General features: G+C 45.1%; 1 protein-coding gene across 3 annotated transcripts in view; it reads left to right on the top strand.

Annotated features, from left to right (window-relative positions):
- LOC135530085 (rab-3A-interacting protein-like) overlaps positions 1-22,938 on the top strand; it is a 77,101-nt gene that overhangs the window by 2,551 nt on the left and 51,612 nt on the right. For all 3 annotated transcript variants that reach the window (XM_064958473.1, XM_064958474.1, XM_064958472.1), the window contains exons 2-3: positions 20,038-20,137; positions 20,574-20,852. In XM_064958473.1, the coding sequence (XP_064814545.1) occupies positions 20,605-20,852 (248 nt within the window). In that variant the 5' untranslated portion in view covers positions 20,038-20,137; positions 20,574-20,604. The remainder of the gene's footprint in view (positions 1-20,037; positions 20,138-20,573; positions 20,853-22,938) is intronic.

The following is a 22,938-nucleotide window of genomic DNA, read 5'->3' as shown; positions in this document are numbered from 1 at the left end:
CATATGGTTAATTAATATGAAATGCCAATGCCATAAATACATCCGTTTGTACAGTCGTGGCCAAAAGTTGAGAATGACACAAATATTAATTTCCACAAAGTCTGCTGCTTCAGTGTCTTTAGATATTTTTGTCAGATGTTACTATGGATACTGAAGTATAAATACAAGCATTTCATAAGTGTTAAAGGCTTTTATTGACAATTACACAAAGTTGATGCAAAGAATCAATATTTGCAGTGTTGACCCTTCTTTTTCAAGACCTCTGCAATCCGTCCTGGCATGCTGTCAATTAACTTCTGGTCCACATCCTGACTGATGGCAGCTCATTCTTGCATAATCAATGCTTGGAGTTTGTCAGAATGTGGGTTTTTGTTTGTCCACCCGCCTCTTGAGCATTGACAACAAGTTCTCAATGGGATTAAGGTCTGGGGAGTTTCCTGGCCATGGACCAAAAATATCGATGTTTTGTTCCCCGAACCACTTGTCACTTTTGCCTTATGGCAAGGTGCTCCATCATGCTGGAAAAGGCATTGTTCATCACCAAACTGTTCCTGGATGGTTGGGAGAAGTTGCTCTCGGAGGATGTGTTGGTACCATTCTTTATTCATGGCTGTGTTCTGAGGGAGTATTGTGAGTGAGCCCACTCCCTTGGCTGAGAAGCAACCCCACACATGAATGGTCTCAGGATGCTTTACTGTTGGCATGACACAGGACTGATGGTAGTGCTCACCTTGTCTTCTCCAGACAAGATTTTTTCCTAATACCCCAAACAATCGGAAAGGGGATTCATCAGAGAAAATGACTTTACCTCCGTCCTCAGCAGTCCAATCCAAGAGTGTTGACCCAATGAAAAATGGCTGGGCCTATAGACTTGGAGAGCTCCTGTCCTGGCTGGGCCTATAGACTTGGAGAGGTCCTGTCCTGGCTGGGCCTATAGACTTGGAGAGGTCCTGTCCTGGCTGAGACTATAGACTTGGAGAGGTCCTGTCCTGGCTGGGACTATAGACTTGGAGAGGTCCTGTCCTGGCTGGGCCTATAGCCGTGGAGAGGTCCTGTCCTGTCCTGGCTGGGCCTATAGACATGGAGAGGTCCTGTCCTGGCTGGGCCTATAGACATGGAGAGGTCCAGTCCTGGCTGGGCCTATAGACTTGGAGAGGTCCTGTCCTGGCTGGGCCTTTAGACTTGGAGAGGTCCTGTCCTGGCTGGGCCTATAGACGTGGAGAGGTCCTGGCTGGTCCTGTCCTGGCTGGGCCTATAGACGTGGAGAGGTCCTGTCCTGGCTGGGACTATAGCCGTGGAGAGGTCCTGTCCTGGCTGGGCCTATAGACGTGGAGAGGTCCTGTCCTGGCTGGGCCTATAGACGTGGAGAGGTCCTGTCCTGGCTGGGACTATAGCCGTGGAGAGGTCCTGTCCTGGCTGGGCCTATAGACGTGGAGAGGTCCTATCCTGGCTGGGCCTATAGACTTGGACAGGTCCTGTCCTGGCTGGGCCTATAGCTGTGGAGAGGTCCTGGCTGGGACTATAGCCGCGGAGAGGTCCTGGCTACGACTATAGCCGCGGAGAGGTCCTGGCTACGACTATAGCCGCGGAGAGGTCCTGGCTACGACTATAGCCGCGGAGAGGTCAGAGTTGTTGCACACTCCTTCCCATGGAAGCCTAAACCCTCACGTTGGCGACACCTTGGCGAGCGTCTTGTTGACTCACCCTTCAGTATCAGTAAGCAGCACAGCCAGTGAGTGGACCCCTCCCTCCAGGCCTCCAGACTAACCTTAACCCCTGCTGCCACTAAGACATTCACAATGCTTTATTCACATGTGTACTACACTACTGAGACGCTAAGAAATACATCGTTTCATCTTTTCAGGTTGTGGTTCTAAATATTTTCATGTACAACCTAATCCAGTGATTGTCATGCATTTTGGGTTGACAATTATGCTATTATATTTTATTGTTAAAATATAGGGCTCCAGAATTTTCTGATTTGTCTTGGTTCTGATGTCGATGACTTTGCATCTTTGTGTGCTAATATCGTAGGGGATAACGGAAACTCTAAACACAATAGCTAGGTTGCTAACTGTACATATAACAGTAGCCATGTATTCATCTAACAGTAAATGTTTCTAAAGATTGTTGTTGTTTTAGCCTACCGCCCAATGAGTCCTATGCAGTCACAATGGCCAATGCACATTCCATATCTCAGAGCCATATCAAATATCTTGGTTGTAAAATAGTTGCTATTTTAGTTGCTGAGAAATCAAAATGATACCTACATAAAGCTGATCACATCCTTTCTTGAAAACATGTTTTTAGCCTCCTAAAAAAAAAAGGCCATTTTGAGTGAGGTGACCATGTAAAATGTGTAGCTCACACTGATGTTACTAATTAAAAATGTAACTCGGACGCACATCCGAGTCAAAGGGTCGCAATATGCAACTAAATGGTGGCAGTCTGGAGCCCCCCCTCCCTCTCTTCAAAGAAATGTCCCTCCCTTCTCTCCCTCGTGTTGTGTGAGAATTTGTCAGGCTCTCGCTAATATTCACTATTTGTCTTCACAGTTGATATAAAGAATTTTTATTATTTTTTTAAACCTGGAGACTGGAAGAGAGGAAGAGGGGGAAAATGAGTGCCCAGCCTCAGACAGCCAGCGGGCCTCTCCCCTTGGTCTCTTCCTCAGACAGCCAGCGGGCCTCTCCCCTTGGTCTGTTCCTCAGACAGCCGGCGGGCCTCTCCCCTTGGTCTGTTCCTCAGACAGCCGGCAGGCCTCTCCCCTTGGTCTGTTCCTCAGACAGCCGGCGGGCCTCTCCCCTTGGTCTGTTCCTCAGACAGCCGGCGGGCCTCTCCCCTTGGTCTGTTCCTCAGACAGCCGGCGGGCCTCTCCCCCTGGTCTGTTCCTCAGGCAGCCGGCGGGCCTCGCACCCCCTGGTCTGTTCCTCAGGCAGCCGGCGGGCCTCGCCCCCCTGGTCTGTTCCTCAGGCAGCCGGCGGGCCTCGCCCCCCTGGTCTGTTCCTCAGACAGCCGGCGGGCCTCGCCCCTTGGTCTGTTCCTCAGACAGCCGGCGGGCCTCTCCCCTTGGTCTGTTCCTCAGGCAGCCGGCGGGCCTCGCCCCTTGGTCTGTTCCTCAGGCAGCCGGCGGGCCTCGCCCCCCTGGTCTGCTTGACACTCAGGACCTACTGGCACCGTTTGGAGTCTAGACGTTGAGAGACATGAACTTAGACATATGAACAAGGAAACCACCGAGCAAATGGAGGTTACCTGTGTTTACTTTAGGATCTGTAAGAGATTGTCATATTTGAATTAGTTTTGCTGATAAAATCATGTGTATCACACTGACTGTGTATGAGTGTAGCTTAGGTGTTGTGTGTCAGAGATACGCCTGTAGTTATTAAGGTCTCTGTTCTGACCTGCTCTGTTCTGACCTGCTCTGTTCTGACCTGCTCTGTTCTGACCTGCTCTGTTCTGACCTGCTCTGTTCTGTTGTCTCAGTGTAATGTCTCAGGACATTTAGGACAAATCATTCTGTGTTCTTATCTCTCACACACTCACAGCCACTATGTATAGACAATTAGCCAGACCGACTCACAGCCACTATGTGTAGACAATTAGCCAGACCGACTCACAGCCACTATATATAGACAATTAGCCAGACCGACTCACAGCCACTATATATAGACAATTAGCCAGACCGACTCACAGCCACTATATATAGACAATTAGCCAGACCAACTCACAGCCACTATGTATAGACAATTAGCCAGACCAACTCACAGCCACTATGTATAGACTATTAGCCAGACCAACTCACAGCCACTATATATAGACAATTAGCCAGACCGACTCACAGCCACTATATATAGACAATTAGCCAGACCGACTCACAGCCACTATATATAGACAATTAGCCAGACCAACTCACAGCCACTATGTATAGACTATTAGCCAGACCAACTCACAGCCACTACGTATAGACAATTAGCCAGACCAACTCACAGCCACTATGTGTAGACAATTAGCCAGACCGACTCACAGCCACTATGTGTAGACAATTAGCCAGACCAACTCACAGCCACTATGTGTAGACAATTAGCCAGACCGACTCACAGCCACTATGTATAGACTATTAGCCAGACCAACTCACAGCCACTATGTATAGACAATTAGCCAGACCAACTCACAGCCACTATGTATAGACAATTAGCCAAACCAACTCACAGCCACTATGTATACACTATTAGCCAGACCAACTCACAGCCACTATGTATAGACAATTAGCCAGACCAACTCACAGCCACTATGTATAGACAATTAGCCAGACCAACTCACAGCCAATGTGTATACACTATTAGCCAGACCAACTCACAGCCACTATATATAGACAATTAGCCAGACCGACTCACAGCCACTATGTATAGACTATTAGCCAGACCAACTCACAGCCACTATATATAGACAATTAGCCAGACCAACTCACAGCCACTATGTATAGACTATTAGCCAGACCAACTCACAGCCACTATGTATAGACAATTAGCCAGACCAACTCACAGCCAATGTGTATACACTATTAGCCAGACCAACTCACAGCCACTATATATAGACAATTAGCCAGACCGACTCACAGCCACTATGTATAGACTATTAGCCAGACCAACTCACAGCCACTATATATAGACAATTAGCCAGACCAACTCACAGCCACTATGTATAGACAATTAGCCAAACCAACTCACAGCCACTATGTATACACTATTAGCCAGACCAACTCACAGCCACTATGTATAGACAATTAGCCAGACCAACTCACAGCCACTATGTATAGACAATTAGCCAGACCAACTCACAGCCAATGTGTATACACTATTAGCCAGACCAACTCACAGCCACTATATATAGACTATTAGCCAGACCAACTCACAGCCACTATGTATAGACTATTAGCCAGACCAACTCACAGCCACTACGTATAGACAATTAGCCAGACCAACTCACAGCCACTATGTGTAGACAATTAGCCAGACCGACTCACAGCCACTATGTATACACTATTAGCCAGACCGACTCACAGCCACTATGTATACACTATTAGCCAGACCAACTCACAGCCACTATGTATAGACAATTAGCCAGACCAACTCACAGCCACTATGTGTAGACAATTAGCCAGACCGACTCACAGCCACTATGTATAGACAATTAGCCAGACCGACTCACAGCCACTATGTATAGACAATTAGCCAGACCGACTCACAGCCACTATGTATAGACAATTAGCCAGACCAACTCACAGCCACTATGTATAGACAATTAGCCAGACCAACTCACAGCCACTATGTATAGACAATTAGCCAGACCAACTCACAGCCACTATGTATAGACAATTAGCCAGACCGACTCCTCCTCCATGCTTCACGGTGGGAACCACACATGCGGAGATCATCCGTTCACCTACTCGGAGTGTGCAAAGCTGTCATCAAGGCAAAGGGTGGTTATTTTGAAGAATCTCAAATATAAAATCTATTTTGATTTGTTTTAACACTTTTTTGGGGGTTACTACATGATTCCATATGTGTTATTTCATAGTGTTGATGTTCTCACTATTATTCTACAATGTAGAAAGAGAACTCTTGAATGAGTAAGTGTTTCCAAACTTTTGACTGGTACTGTATATGATGAGGGTGATAACTGTAGCTTCCTTCTCAATAGACCTATAGGAGGAGGGTGATAACTGTAGCTTCCTTCTCAATAGACCTATAGGAGGAGGGTGATAACTGTAGCTTCCTTCTCAATAGACCTATAGGACGAGGGTGATAGCTGTAGCTTCCTTCTCAATAGACCTATAGGAGGAGGGTGATAACTGTAGCTTCCTTCTCAATAGACCTATATGATGAGGGTGATAACTGTAGCTTCCTTCTCAATAGACCTATAGGAGGAGGGTGATAACTGTAGCTTCCTTCTCAATAGACCTATAGGAGGAGGGTGATAGCTGTAGCTTCCTTCTCAATAGACCTATATGAGGAGGGTGATAACTGTAGCTTCCTTCTCAATAGACCTATAGGAGGAGGGTGATAACTGTAGCTTCCTTCTCAATAGACCTATAGGAGGAGGGTGATTATAGTCATTATTATCAACAGAAGGTTGAGAGTCTAGTAGTCATCATTGTAGTCTTGTAGTAGTCATCATTATCATCTGTACTGATAACTTGACGAGTCTTGGTAGAATCTGTTGATAATGATGACTTCTACATTATCTGTACTGATGACTCACTAGTCCTGGTAGAATCTGTTGATAATGATGACTACTACATTATCTGTACTGATGACTCACTAGTCCTGGTAGAATCTGTTGATAATGATGACTACTACATTATCTGTACTGATAGCTCACTAGTCCTGGTAGAATCTGTTGATAATGATGACTACTACATTATCTGTACTGATGACTCACTAGTCCTGGTAGAATCTGTTGATAATGATGACTACTACATTATCTGTACTGATGACTCACTAGTCCTGGTAGAATCTGTTGATAATGATGACTACTACATTATCTGTACTGATGACTCACTGGTCCTGGTAGAATCTGTTGATAATGATGACGACTACATTATCTGTACTGATGACTGACTAGTCCTGGTAGAATCTGTTGATAATGATGGCTACTACATTATCTGTACTGATGACTGACTAGTCCTGGTAGAATCTGTTGATAATGATGACTACTACATTATCTGTACTGATGACTCACTAGTCCTGGTAGAATCTGTTGATAATGATGACTACTACATTATCTGTACTGATGACTCACTAGTCCTGGTAGAATCTGTTGATAATGATGACTACTACATTATCTGTACTGATGACTCACTAGTCCTGGTAGAATCTGTTGATAATGATGACTACTACATTATCTGTACTGATGACTCACTGGTCCTGGTAGAATCTGTTGATAATGATGACGACTACATTATCTGTACTGATGACTGACTAGTCCTGGTAGAATCTGTTGATAATGATGGCTACTACATTATCTGTACTGATGACTGACTAGTCCTGGTAGAATCTGTTGATAATGATGACTACTACATTATCTGTACTGATGACTCACTAGTCCTGGTAGAATCTGCATCCTGATGTTTGTAGAAGAGCGCCTTCACTTCCTTTCAGTGCCCTCTCTTCAAGGTCGACCCCAGGCATTCTGGAGCGTGATATTCTGTGTTGCCATGGATAGGGAGAGAGTATTCCCGTAGTGTAAAGGTCTGCCAAGGTGTCAGACTGCCAACTCATTGAGCAGGTAAACTAAGGACATCCACAGAGAATAGACCTAGTAGTAGTAGTAGTAGTAACAGTAGAGAAAATACTGAATCACAGAGCCAGATGTCAGCCATTGTTTTAGGTCAGCGTTGGGCTGCTATGTCAGACAAGCTGCTATGTCAGACAAGCCCCCCCCCCCAAACAGTAGGCCCATTCTGGGAGGGGGCACCATCCCTCCATCCTCCACCCAGCGGCACCTCAGTCAGTGTAAGTGGATCTGACCCAGATCCTACCCATAGTCAGCTGTCTGTCCAAGACCAGATAGAAGGGTGTGGTGTTACTGTGGTTCCCTAGGGAACAGAGAGGACAGACAATGGTCTACTTAGTGGCTGTAGTGGAGGGGCTTGAGCCAGCCATGGGGCTGTGTCCCAAATCACACCCTATTCCCTATATAGTGCACTACTTTTGACCAGGGCCCATAGGCCTCAGCTGACACTAGGGAATAGGGTGCAATTTGGGAGGCTGACAGCGTTATAGCCTTCTGTCAGTGTAAATGTTCTGAACGTTGTGGATAGAAATGTCATGAATAGATCAGACTATGACATGACTGCTTACTCAACGTGTCATAGAGGGATATCTGTTCAGCCAGTGTATTCTACATCTTTAATGTTTTGTCCTACCAAACGGGGTCCTAGATGTACTGTAGGTCTAGGCTGCATGCATCTCTGACCTTAATGCTGCTACAGAACCAGCTGGGCTGACCTGTAGTCTGACCTGTAGTCCCTGACCTGTAGTCCCTGACCTGTAGTCCCTGACCTGTAGTCCCTGACCTGTAGTCCCTGACCTGTAGTCCTGACCTGTTGTCCTGACCTGTAGTCTGACCTGTAGTCCCTGACCTGTAGTCCTGACCTGTAGTCCCTGACCTGTAGTCCCTGACCTGTAGTCCCTGACCTGTAGTCCCTGACCTGTAGTCCCTGACCTGTAGTCCTGACCTGTTGTCCTGACCTGTAGTCCCTGACCTGTAGTCTGACCTGTAGTCCTGTCTTCAGAGCTGGACTGACCTGTCGTCTGACCTGTAGTCCCTGACCTGTAGTCCCTGACCTGTAGTCTGACCTGTAGTCCTGTCTTCAGAGCTGGACTGACCTGTCGTCTGACCTGTAGTCCCTGACCTGTAGTCCTGACCTGTAGTCCTGACCTTCGGTGCTGGACTGACCGTTTCAATCGGTGACGTCACTCGCTCTGAGACCTTGAAGTAGTTGTTCCCCTTGCTCTGCAAGGGCCGTGGCTTTTGTGGAGTGATGGGTAACGATGCTTTGTGGGAGGCAGTTGTTGATGTGTGCAGAGGGTCCCTGGTTGGAGCCCAGGTAGGGGCGAGGAGAGGGACGGAAGCTATACTGTTACACTAAGAGGGTTTATAAGTGAGCATCAACCAGTGGGTCTTGCGATGGGTATACAGAGATGACCAATTTAAAGAGCATAGAGTGCAGTGATGGGTCTTGTAAGGAGCATTGGTGACAAATCTGTTGGCTGAATGGTAAAGAACATCTAGTCACTCGAGAACACCCTTACCTGCCAATCTATAAATTACATCTCCGTAGTCTAGCATGGGTAGGGTGGTCATCTGAATCAGGGTTAGTTTGGCAGCTGGGGTGAAAGAGGAGCGATTACTATTGAGGAAACCAAGTCTAAACCCCTGGGGCGGCAGGGTAGCCTAGTGGTTAGTGTTGGACTAGTAACCGGAAGTTTGCAAGTTCAACCCCCGAGCTGACAAGGTAAAAAGCTGTCATTGAAAATAAGAATGTGTTCTTAACTGACTTGCCTAGTAAAATAAAGGTAAATAAAAAGTCTAGATTTAACTTTAGCCTGTAGCTTTGATATGTGCCGAGAGAAGAACAGTGTACTGTCTAGCCATACTCCCAAGTACTTGTATGAGGTGACTACCTCAAGCTCTAATCCCTCAGAGGCAGTAATCTCACCTGTGGCGAGAGGGACATTCTTACCAAACCACATGACCTTTGGTTTGGAGGTGTTCTAAATTAGATTAAGCTGTGGCCAGCTGAGCATAAGACTGTGTCATCTGCATATAAATGGATAGGAGAGCTTCCTACTGCCTGAGCTATGTTGTTGATGCAAATTGAGAAGAGCGTGGGGCCTAGGATCGAGCCTTGGGGTACTCCCATGTGACAGGCACTGGCTGAGACTGCAGATGTTCTGAATTTATACACTGTTCTCTTTGAGAGAGGTAGTTAGCGAACCAGGCCAAAGACCCCTCAGAGATACCAATACTCCTTAGCCGCCATACAGGAATGGAATGGTAAATGAAGGCTGGTTCAACCCGAGCCCTACGTCTGCTACCCTAACCCTAGGCCTACTATAACGAAGGCTGGTTAAAAATAGAGCCCTAAAACTTGACTCTGTCCTCTCTCTGTCCTCTCTCTGTCCTCTCTCTGTCCTCTCTCTGTCCTCTCGCTCTCTATACTCTTTCTCTCCCTCTCTATACTCTTTCTCTCCCTCTCTGTCCTCTCCCATTTTCATGACAGGTGGCTGTGGCTCTACATGACACAGTGGGGGAGGAGAAATCTGTCAGGCTGTACGTTGGGTTGGTTCCCTTCACTTATAAAATCTGCGATACAGAGAACGAGGACGGAATCCTTCTGGTAGAGGGATGGGCTTTCCTAAAAACCTCCTGGTAGAGGGATGGGCTTTCCCTAAAAACCTCCTGGTAGAGGGATGGGCTTTCCCTAAAAACCTCCTGGTAGAGGGATGGGCTTTCCCTAAAAACCTCCTGGTAGAGGGATGGGCTTTCCCTAAAAACCTCCTGGTAGAGGGATGGGCTTTCCCTAAAAACCTCCTGGTAGAGGGATGGGCTTTTCCTAAAAACCTCCTGGTAGAGGGATGGGCTTTTCCTAAAAACCTCCTGGTAGAGGGATGGGCTTTTCCTAAAAACCTCCTGGTAGAGGGATGGGCTTTCCTTAAAACCTCCTGGTAGAGGGATGGGCTTTCCCTAAAAACCTCCTGGTAGAGGGATGGGCTTTCCCTAAAAACCTCCTGGTAGAGGGATGGGCTTTCCCTAAAAACCTCCTGGTAGAGGGATGGGCTTTTCCTAAAAACCTCCTGGTAGAGGGATGGGCTTTCCCTAAAAACCTCCTGGTAGAGGGATGGGCTTTCCCTAAAAACCTCCTGGTAGAGGGATGGGCTTTCCCTAAAAACCTCCTGGTGGAGGGATGGGCTTTTCCTAAAAACCTCCTGGTAGAGGGATGGGCTTTTCCTAAAAACCTCCTGGTAGAGGGATGGGCTTTTCCTAAAAACCTCCTGGTAGAGGGATGGGCTTTCCCTAAAAACCTCCTGGTAGAGGGATGGGCTTTCCCTAAAAACCTCCTGGTGGAGGGATGGGCTTTTCCTAAAAACCTCCTGGTGGAGGGATGGGCTTTTCCTAAAAACCTTGTCAGTTAATTGTTAACTACCAAGTGCTGTGCATACTTTGGCAGAATGATATCATGATTATTTGCATCAGTATTTGTTTAGCAAACTCTACCATCACATGTTGTGTTTTTACCATGTCATGTTGTGTTGCTACCACATTGTGTTGCTACCATGTTGTGTTATGTTGTGTTGCTACCATGTTGTGTTGCTACCGTGTTGTTGTGCTGCTATCACATTGTGTTGCTACCACGTTGTGTTGCTACGTTGTTACCATGCTGTGTTTCTGCCTTGCTATGTTGTTTTCTTAGGTCTCTCTTTATGTAGTGTTTTCTCTCTTGTTTAATGATGAGAGTATTCCCGTAGTGTTTTGTCCTATATTTATATTGTATTTAAAAAAAATATATATATATTTATCCCACCGACCCCGCAGGAGGCCTTTTGCCTTTTGGTAGGCAGTCATTGAAAATAAGAATTTGTTCTTCACCGACTTGCCTCGTTAAATAAATAAATAAAAATGTGGCCTTGAAAAACAGTGGTAAACAACAGCCTCTTGCTTGGTGCACACTGGAATTAAAAGGGAACAACACCAGACATTAAACAGTGATCTCCTGATGTGGTTTAAGCTTTGTTGTTGACTTAGAACATCCAATATATAAAATATATTTATATATATTTTTAAATTAAAAAAAAGTGTGATTTAGAGAGAGAGAGAACCTGAAATAAACAAAGCCAGCGACATTGCTCTGAATGCATGTTGATAACGCTCCACTATCCTGCTGTCTGCGTGTGTTCAGCCTGCTACTGGCTAGTGACCTGGCAGTGGCCCTATTTCAGATGACTACACTCTCTCTCTCTCTTTCTCGCTCTCTTTGTCTCTCTGTCTCGCATTCTTCTGTGAAAACACAGTCCGTTCAGGCCTTAGGTTACACTGTGATTCAGACGTGTAGTTTTCCTCTCTCCTGTCAGTGGAAGTCACAGAGCATACTAATGTTCTGTGACCAGTCTTGTGCTACAGGACTGTGTGTATTAGACTCTACAGTCTCAATGGATAACGCAGTAGTGAACACTGGTTCATGTTGATGTGGTGATGGTAGTAACTGGGCTGGTTATAATACAGTAGTTAACACTGGTTCATGTTGATGTGGTGATGGTAGTAACTGGGCTGGTTATAATACAGTAGTTAACACTCGTTCATGTTGATGTGGTGATGGTAGTAACTGGGCTGGTTATAATACAGTAGTTAACACTGGTTGATGTGGTGATGGTAGGTAGTAACTGGGCTGGTTATAATACAGTAGTTAACACTGGTTCATGTTGATGATGGTAGTAACTGGGCTGGTTATAATACAGTAGTTAACACTGGTTCATGTTGATGTGTTGATGGTAGTAACTGGGCTGGTTATAATACAGTAGTGAACACTCGTTCATGTTGATGTGGTGATGGTAGTAACTGGGCTGGTTCTAATACAGTAGTTAACACTGGTTGATGTGGTGATGGTAGTAACTGGGCTGGTTATAATACAGTAGTGAACACTCGTTCATGTTGATGTGGTGATGGTAGTAACTGGGCTGGTTATAATACAGTAGTTAACACTGGTTGATGTGGTGATGGTAGTAACTGGGCTGGTTATAATACAGTAGTTAACACTGGTTGATGTGGTGATGGTAGGTAGTAACTGGGCTGGTTATAATACAGTAGTTAACACTGGTTCATGTTGATGATGGTAGTAACTGGGCTGGTTATAATACAGTAGTTAACACTGGTTCATGTTGATGTGTTGATGGTAGTAACTGGGCTGGTTATAATACAGTAGTTAACACTGGTTGATGTGGTGATGATAGTAACTGGGCTGGTTATAATATAGTAGTTAACACTGGTTGATGTGATGATGGTAGTAACTGGGCTGGTTATAATACAGTAGTTAACACTGGTTCATGTTGATGTGGTGATGGTAGTAACTGGGCTGGTTATAATACAGTAGTTAACACTGGTTGATGTTGTGATGATAGTAACTGGGCTGGTTATAATGCAGTAGTTAACACTGGTTCATGTTGATGTGGTGATGGTAGTAACTGGGCTGGTTATAATACAGTAGTTAACACTGGTTGATGTGGTGATGATAGTAACTGGGCTGGTTATAATACAGTAGTTAACACTGGTTCATGTTGATGTGATGATGGTAGTAACTGGGCTGGTTATAATACAGTAGTTAACACTGGTTCATGTTGATGTGTTGATGGTAGTAACTGGGCTGGTTATAATACAGTAGTTAACACTGGTTCATGTTGATGTGATGATGGTAGTAACTGGGCTGGTTATAATACAGTAGTTAACACTGGTTCATGTTGATGTGATGATGGTAGTAACTGGGCTGGTTATAATACAGTAGTTAACACTGGTTGATGTGGTGATGATAGTAACTGGGCTGGTTATAATACAGTAGTTAACACTGGTTCATGTTGATGTGGTGATGGTAGTAACTGGGCTGGTTATAATACAGTAGTTAACACTGGTTCATGTGATGATGGTAGTAACTGGGCTGGTTATAATACAGTAGTTAACACTGGTTGATGTGGTGATGATAGTAACTGGGCTGGTTATAATACAGTAGTTAACACTGGTTCATGTTGATGTGATGATGGTAGTAACTGGGCTGGTTATAATACAGTAGTTAACACTGGTTGATGTGGTGATTGTAGTAACTGGGCTGGTTATAATACAGTAGTTAACACTGGTTCATGTTGATGTGGTGATGGTAGTAACTGGGCTGGTTATAATACAGTAGTTAACACTGGTTCATGTGATGATGGTAGTAACTGGGCTGGTTATAATACAGTAGTTAACACTGGTTGATGTGGTGATGATAGTAACTGGGCTGGTTATAATACAGTAGTTAACACTGGTTCATGTTGATGTGATGATGGTAGTAACTGGGCTGGTTATAATACAGTAGTTAACACTGGTTGATGTGGTGATTGTAGTAACTGGGCTGGTTATAATACAGTAGTTAACACTGGTTCATGTTGATGTGGTGATGGTAGTAACTGGGCTGGTTATAATACAGTAGTTAACACTGGTTGATGTGATGATGGTAGTAACTGGGCTGGTTATAATACAGTAGTTAACACTGGTTCATGTTGATGTGGTGATGGTAGTAACTGGGCTGGTTATAATACAGTAGTTAACACTGGTTGATGTGATGATGGTAGTAACTGGGCTGGTTATAATACAGTAGTTAACACTGGTTCATGTTGATGTGGTGATGGTAGTAACTGGGCTGGTTATAATACAGTAGTTAACACTGGTTGATGTGATGATGGTAGTAACTGGGCTGGTTATAATACAGTAGTTAACACTGGTTCATGTTGATGTGGTGATGGTAGTAACTGGGCTGGTTATAATACAGTAGTTAACACTGGTTCATGTTGATGTGTTGATGGTAGTAACTGGGCTGGTTATAATACAGTAGTTAACACTGGTTCATGTTGATGTGATGATGGTAGTAACTGGGCTGGTTATAATACTGTAGTTAACACTGGTTCATGTTGATGTGATGATGGTAGTAACTGGGCTGGTTATAATACAGTAGTTAACACTGGTTCATGTTGATGTGTTGATGGTAGTAACTGGGCTGGTTATAATACAGTAGTTAACACTGGTTCATGTTGATGTGATGATGGTAGTAACTGGGCTGGTTATAATACAGTAGTTAACACTGGTTCATGTTGATGTGATGATGGTAGTAACTGGGCTGGTTATAATACAGTAGTTAACACTGGTTGATGTTGTGATGATAGTAACTGGGCTGGTTATAATACAGTAGTTAACACTGGTTGATGTGTTGATGGTAGTAACTGGGCTGGTTATAATACAGTAGTTAACACTGGTTCATGTTGATGTGGTGATGGTAGTAACTGGGCTGGTTATAATACAGTAGTTAACACTGGTTCATGTTGATGTGGTGATGGTAGTAACTGGGCTGGTTATAATACAGTAGTTAACACTGGTTGATGTTGTGATGATAGTAACTGGGCTGGTTATAATGCAGTAGTTAACACTGGTTCATGTTGATGTGGTGATGATAGTAACTGGGTTGGTTATAATATGTGATGATGGTAGTAACTGGGCTGGTTATAATACAGTAGTTAACACTGGTTCATTTTGATGTGATGATGATGATGATGATAGTAACTGGGCTGGTTATCATCTTGTTTTCATTCAGGGAACCATGTGTTCTGTTTCTTCATTGATTCCCATATGGACACAGATGTAGCATACACCTGGCGTGCCGTATGCTATACACCTGGCGTGCCGTATGCTATACACCTGGCGTATCGTATGCTATACACCTGGCGTACACACACCTCTCACCTTTGTCTGTGTGTGTGTGTGTGTGTGTCTCTCTGTGTGTGTACACTATACTATACCCCTGAATCAGCATTTTGATAAACACTTTTCTTACGCTATTTTACCTTCTACATACGCTATTTAACCTTCTATGATCTAGTTGAACCCCTCTCTGTAGACCGGACTGTGATCTAGTTGAACCCCTCTCTGTGAGACAGGACTGTGATCTAGTTGAACCCCTCTCTGTGAGACAGGACTGTGATCTAGTTTAACCCCTCTCTGTGAGACAGGACTGTGATCTAGTTGAACCCCTCTCTGTGAGACTGGACTGTGATCTAGTTGAATCCCTCTCTGTAGACAGGACTGTGATCTAGTTGAATCCCTCTCTGTGAGACAGGACTGTGATCTAGTTGAACCCCTCTCTGTGAGACAGGACTGTGATCTAGTTGAACCCCTCTCTGTAGACAGGACTGTGATCTAGTTGAACCCCTCTCTGTGAGACTGGACTGTGATCTAGTTGAACCCCTCTCTGTGAGACAGGACTGTGATCTAGTTTAACCCCTCTCTGTAGACGGGACTGTGATGTAGTTGAACCCCTCTGTGAGACAGGACTGTGATGTAGTTGAACCCCTCTCTGTGAGACAGGACTGATCTAGTTGAACCCCTCTCTGTAGACAGGACTGTGATCTAGTTGAACCCCTCTCTGTGAGACAGGACTGTGATCTAGTTGAACCCCTCTCTGTGAGACAGGACTGTGATCTAGTTGAACCCCTCTCTGTGAGACAGGACTGTGATCTAGTTGAACCCCTCTCTGTGAGACAGGACTGTGATTTAGTTGAACCCCTCTCTGTAGACAGGACTGTAATCTAGTTGAACCCCTCTTTGTAGACAGGACTGTGATCTAGTTGAATCCCTCTCTGTAGACAGGACTGTAATCTAGTTGAACCCCTCTCTGTGAGACAGGACTGTGATCTAGTTGAACCCCTCTCTGTAGACGGGACTGTGATCTAGTTTAACCCCTCTCTGTGAGACAGGACTGTGATCTAGTTGAACCCCTCTCTGTGAGACAGGACTGTGATTTAGTTGAACCCCTCTCTGTAGACAGGACTGTAATCTAGTTGAACCCCTCTTTGTAGACAGGACTGTGATCTAGTTGAACCCCTCTCTGTGAGACAGGACTGTGATCTAGTTGAACCCCTCTCTGTAGACGGGACTGTGATCTAGTTTAACCCCTCTCTGTGAGATAGGACTGTGATGTAGTTGAACCCCTCTCTGTGAGACAGGACTGTGATCTAGTTTAACCCCTCTCTGTGAGACAGGACTGTAATCTAGTTGAACCCCTCTCTGTGAGACAGGACTGTGATCTAGTTGAACCCCTCTTTGTGAGACTGGACTGTGATCTAGTTGAACCCCTCTCTGTAGACAGGACTGTAATCTAGTTGAACCCCTCTCTGTAGACAGGACTGTAATCTAGTTGAACCCCTCTTTGTGAGACTGGACTGTGATCTAGTTTAACCCCTCTCTGTGAGACTGGACTGTGATCTAGTTGAACCCCTCTCTGTGAGACAGGACTGTGATCTAGTTTAACCCCTCTCTGTGAGACTGGACTGTGATCTAGTTGAACCCCTCTCTGTAGACAGGACTGTGATCTAGTTTAACCCCTCTCTGTGAGACTGGACTGTGATCTAGTTGAACCCCTCTCTGTGAGACAGGACTGTGATCTAGTTTAACCCCTCTCTGTGAGACTGGACTGTGATCTAGTTGAACCCCTCTCTGTAGACAGGACTGTGATCTAGTTTAACCCCTCTCTGTGAGACTGGACTGTGATCTAGTTGAATCCCTCTCTGTAGACAGGACTGATCTAGTTGAATCCCTCTCTGTAGACAGGACTGATCTAGTTGAACCCCTCTCTGTGAGACAGGACTGTGATCTAGTTTAACTCCTCTCTGTGAGACAGGACTGTGATGTAGTTGAATCCCTCTCTGTGAGACAGGACTGTGATCTAGTTGAATCCCTCTCTGTAGACGGGACTAATAGTTGATGAGTAATGACCTGCCTACTGTCTGACTGCTGCTATTCTTGTCCTGTTGTATCTGTAAACCCTGTTGAGGACACAACACACCCTCTTAGAAACACACAGACAAAGAGAGAGAGAGACACACACACACACACACACACACACACACACACACACACACACACACACACACACACACACACACACACACTACAGTAGCTCGTCTCAGAGTGGTCGTTACTCTCCTCTTTACAGCACCATGTTCACTGGATGATGCAGCCTATGAGCTGTTCCCATTACCGGGCTCTCCCGTCTTTCCAGCCAATAGATTTATTTTATATCCACCCTTCAGTGGACTGGCCTGGTTGTAACAACACCTCATAACAGAGTTAGCTTAACCTTTGCATGGGTGTGTCTGTTGTGTGTTTGGCCAGTGGAGTTTGAGATGCGTGTGTGTGAGGTGTGTGTGTGTGTGTGTGTGTGTGTGTGTGTGTGTGTGTGTGTGTGGTGCGTGTTCTCACTAACTAACTAGCCTACTCTGTTTATGATTCTGTTGTTATGGATGACTGATTTGGGTCATTATTTTGAGTTTAAAAATAGATACTGCGCTCATGGACCGGCGTGCTCTCAGCACTACTGAAAAGTGCTGTTTACACCTAAAAAAATGAATGACACATGCTGCGTTCGTTATTGTCCCGCTGATCTTTTTGTTGGTGACACGTTGATATCTTGACAATATGCAGCTGTGAAGTCTGCAGTGGTCAGGTTTGATGGTGTCTGTCAGTCCCATGGACAATTAAGCCCCAGCCGGGGTGTTAAATGAAGCTGGTTTCTGACCGTGTGGGGCACAATGCCACAGTGGAGTTCAGAAGGGAGGATCTCACTCACCTCTATTTCACCGGCTGTTTAGGATCCGCAATATGCAGCTGTTGCAAGAGCGCATTTTTCACTGACTGTCCACTGGTTTCAAAAACAGTGAATGACAGGCAGCTTAAACTTATTGAATTCAACTATTATTGGGTTCGAATACACATTTAGATTTGTGAACAGCCGTCCACAACAACCGTAATCTGTAAGGCGCAAATAGCTAAATGAGAGAGCAGCAGTGTGATTCACATCAATGCGCTATGTAGATATCGATAATAAGTGATATCTGTATCGCCGTGGACAACACCACTGATGTCATCCTTTCCTCCAAGCGTTTATTCATGTTGGATAATCTTTGGATGCCGACTCATTCTGTTCACAACAACCCAGGGTGTGACCCCATGTCACCTGGTAACTGTTCATCAACCAGACTCATTCTGTTCACAACAACCCAGGGTGTGACCCCATGTCACCTGGTAACTGTCCATCAAACAGACTCATTCTGTTCACAACAACCCAGGGTGTGACCCCATGTCACCTGGTAACTGTTCATCAACCAGACTCATTCTGTTCACAACAACCCAGGGTGTGACCCCATGTCACCTGGTAACTGTTCATCAACCAGACTCATTCTGTTCACAACAACCCAGGGTGTGACCCCATGTCACCTGGTAACTGTTCATCAACCAGACTCATTCTGTTCACAACAACCCAGGGTGTGACCCCATGTCACCTGGTAACTGTTCATCAACCAGCATCATTCTGTTCACAACACCCCAGGGTGTGACCCCATGTCACCTGGTAACTGTTCATCAACCAGACTCATTCTGTTCACAACAACCCAGGGTGTGACCCCTGTCACCTGGTAACTGTTCATCAACCAGACTCATTCTGTTCACAACAACCCAGGGTGTGACCCCATGTCACCTGGTAACTGTTCATCAACCAGACTCATTCTGTTCACAACAACCCAGGGTGTGACCCCATGTCACCTGGTAACTGTTCATCAACCAGACTCATTCTGTTCACAACAACCCAGGGTGTGACCCCATGTCACCTGGTAACTGTTCATCAACCAGACTCATTCTGTTCACAACAACCCAGGGTGTGACCCCATGTCACCTGGTAACTGTTCATCAAACAGACTCATTCTGTTCACAACAACCCAGGGTGTGACCCCCTGTCACCTGGTAACTGTTCATCAACCAGACTCATTCTGTTCACAACAACCCAGGGTGTGACCCCATGTCACCTGGTAACTGTTCATCAACCAGACTCATTCTGTTCACAACAACCCAGGGTGTGACCCCATGTCACCTGGTAACTGTTCATCAACCAGACTCATTCTGTTCACAACAACCCAGGGTGTGACCCCATGTCACCTGGTAACTGCACATCAGACTCATTCTGTTCACAACAACCCAGGGTGTGACCCCATGTCACCTGGTAACTGTTCATCAAACATAGTGATGATAAACGTTCACACTGTACATGACATGAGTTGTCTGATAATGAAATGTGAAGTGCACATTTGGACTCACAGGTGTTTGTCTGGCTTGTGTTCCATCAGAGGTAGTAATTATAATGCTCAACGTCTCATCTTTCAAAATACTTCATTTACAGCATTTCCATCGTTCGGACAACAAATAATTTGTAAAACTTGTTGTGGCGTGCGGTGCTCTAGTTCAGAACGTCTGTCAGTCAAAAGCCCAAAGCCAGAGGTCAGACGTCATGTATATAGCATGTTACTGTACAGGTTGTGTTATCCAATTTAGGTGCTAATTACTGTCCAAATCTGCCATTTTAAACCTGTCTACGGGTACGAGTGTAAAGGGTTACACCTAATTAACCCTGGCAACATGTTCCCCCAACAAGCTGTTCCCCCAAGCTGCTCCTCCAACAACATGTTCCCCCAAGCTGCTCCTCCAACAACATGTTCCCCCAAGCTGCTCCTCCCAACAACACATTCCCCCAACATGCTCCCCCAAGCTGCTCCTCAAACAACATGTTCCCCCAAGCTGCTCCTCCAACATGTTCCCCCAAGCTGCTCCTCCAACAACATGTTCCCCCAACAAGCTGTTCCCCCAAGCTGCTCACCAACAGTAACTCTCATCTCTTCCTGTCTTCTCTTGCAGCAGTAAGTCAGTGTTGGAGGTCTGTCCTGACTGAAGAGGAGACCCACTACACACACAATCACATCATCAGCTTTTAAATACACACACATTCATCATAATGGTAGGTTCATACCTGTTGGTTTCAATTCAGCTGAATGAATGAATGAATGAATGAATGAATGAAACAGCTTCTGGAATGTAACAGTTTGGTGGAACCAGTCTTAGTTGTGCAGGCTAGCTAAACCTACATTTCCTCTCAGAGAGACTGGCCTGTTACTGTCTGTAACATTCCCCTGAATGACCTGTTTCCTCTCAGAGAGACTGGCCTGTTACTGTCTAATCATTCCCCTGAATGACCTGCTTCCTCTGAGAGACTGGCCTGTTACTGTCTGTAATACACACTGATACTGTTGCTGATGTGGGTAGTCTGCTTGAAATAGCAGAATTAGATCTGTGTGAATGTAGTCTAGAATGGAGGTCTCTGTTTGACCCCAAACAGTCATTATTTTGACTTTCATTTGAATCGTGTTCTTTTCTCCCCTCTCTCCTCTCCTCAGGGAGGTGTATGATGACTGAAGCTGCAGGGCTATGGCCAGCGAACCCCTCGAAGGCTTCCATGAGGTCAACTTGGCGTCACCCACCACCCCTGACCTCCACGGATTGACCTCCGACACCAGACCCCAATGTCACAGCGCCCCTTCCAGCGCCCTGTACCGTACACCCTCCCTCAGCTCCAGCCCCTGCCCCCCCAACGCCCTGCGAGCCGACCAGCTGCCCACCCAGCCCATCTACTCTGCCCCTAGGCTACTGGGCAGCACAGAACCCCACAATGGAAGGTCAGGAATAAACCCTCCTGGAGAAACAGCCTTACAATACCTGGCCCATGACAACCACAATGTAAAGAGATAATACCTGGCCCATGACAACCACAATGTAAAGAGATAATACCTGGCCCATGACAACCACAATGTAAAGAGATAATACCTGGCCCATGACAACCACAATGTAAAGAGATAATACCTGGCCCATGACAACCACAATGTAAAGAGATAATACCTGGCCCATGACAACCACAATGTAAAGAGATGTTACCTGGCCCATGACAACCACAATGTAAAGAGATAATACCTGGCCCATGACAACCACAATGTAAAGAGATAATACCTGGCCCATGACAACCACAATGTAAAGAGATAATACCTGGCCCATGACAACCACAATGTAAAGAGATAATACCTGGCCCATGACAACCACAATGTAAAGAGATAATACCTGGCCCATGACAACCACAATGTAAAGAGATAATACCTGGCCCATGACAACCACAATGTAAAGAGATAATACCTGGCCCATGACAACCACAATGTAAAGAGATAATACCTGGCCCATGACAACCACAATGTAAAGAGATATGTTACCTGGCCCATGATGACCACAATGTAAAGAGATATGTTACCTGGCCCATGACGACCACAATGTAAAGAGATATATTACCTGGCCCATGACGACCACAATGTAAAGAGATATGTTACTTGGCCCATGATGACCACAATGTAAAGAGATATATTACCTGGCCCATGACGACCACAATGTAAAGAGATATGTTACCTGGCCCATGACGACCACAATGTAAAGAGATATGTTACTTGGCCCATGACGACCACAATGTAAAGAGATATGTTACTTGGCCCATGACGACCACAATGTAAAGAGATATATTACCTGGCCCATGACGACCACAATGTAAAGAGATATGTTACCTGGCCCATGACGACCACAATGTAAAGAGATATATTACCTGGCCCATGACGACCACAATGTAAAGAGATATATTACCTGGCACATGACGACCAGAATGTAAAGAGATATATTACCTGGCACATGACGACCAGAATGTAAAGAGATATATTACTTGGCACATGACGACCAGAATGTAAAGAGATATATTACCTGGCACATGACGACCAGAATGTAAAGAGATATATTACCTGGCACATGACGACCAGAATGTAAAGAGATATATTACCTGGCCCATGACAACCAGAATGTAAAGAGATCTATTACCTGGCCCATGACAACCACAATGTAAAGAGATATATTACCTGGCGCATGACGACCAGAATGTAAAGAGATATATTACCTGGCACATGACGACCAGAATGTAAAGAGATATATTACCTCGCACATGACGACCAGAATGTAAAGAGATATATTACCTGGCCCATGACAACCAGAATGTAAAGAGATATATTACCTGGCCCATGACAACCACAATGTAAAGAGATATATTACCTGGCACATGACGACCAGAATGTAAAGAGATATATTACCTGGCACATGACGACCAGAATGTAAAGAGATATATTACCTGGCACATGACGACCAGAATGTAAAGAGATATATTACCTGGCACATGACGACCAGAATGTAAAGAGATATATTACCTGGCACATGACGACCAGAATGTAAAGAGATATATTACCTGGCACATGACGACCAGAATGTAAAGAGATATATTACCTGGCACATGACGACCACAATGTAAAGAGATACTAGAGAAAAATCTTGAGGATGGAACACAAATCCTAGCAGGTGAAACTGTTTTAAATGATGCCATTATTTCTGCTAGGATCTCTTCACGCAGTGCAGTCGGTATTAACCAGGCAATGTATTCAATACAAGTCAAGGGTTCCACTAAGCAGTGTTCATTGACACCTTAAAACGTACTATTGATGACTAGCCCACTGGGATGCTAATTCATACATTAAAACATGCTTACTCAGCTTAAAATGTCCAACCAGGTAATGATAGCTGGATCATTATCACCACTAATCATACAGTCAATAGTGCTGATCAGTGATGACTGATTGATCCCTGTAGTAATCAGCCAACCCTCCTACATGCTTACATTAGTGTACCCAT

Source organism: Oncorhynchus masou, unplaced genomic scaffold (genome assembly GCF_036934945.1).
Source record: "Oncorhynchus masou masou isolate Uvic2021 unplaced genomic scaffold, UVic_Omas_1.1 unplaced_scaffold_1251, whole genome shotgun sequence".
In the NCBI taxonomy this organism is placed as follows: Eukaryota; Metazoa; Chordata; class Actinopteri; order Salmoniformes; family Salmonidae; genus Oncorhynchus; species Oncorhynchus masou.
This window is presented reverse-complemented; position numbering and strand designations above follow the sequence as displayed.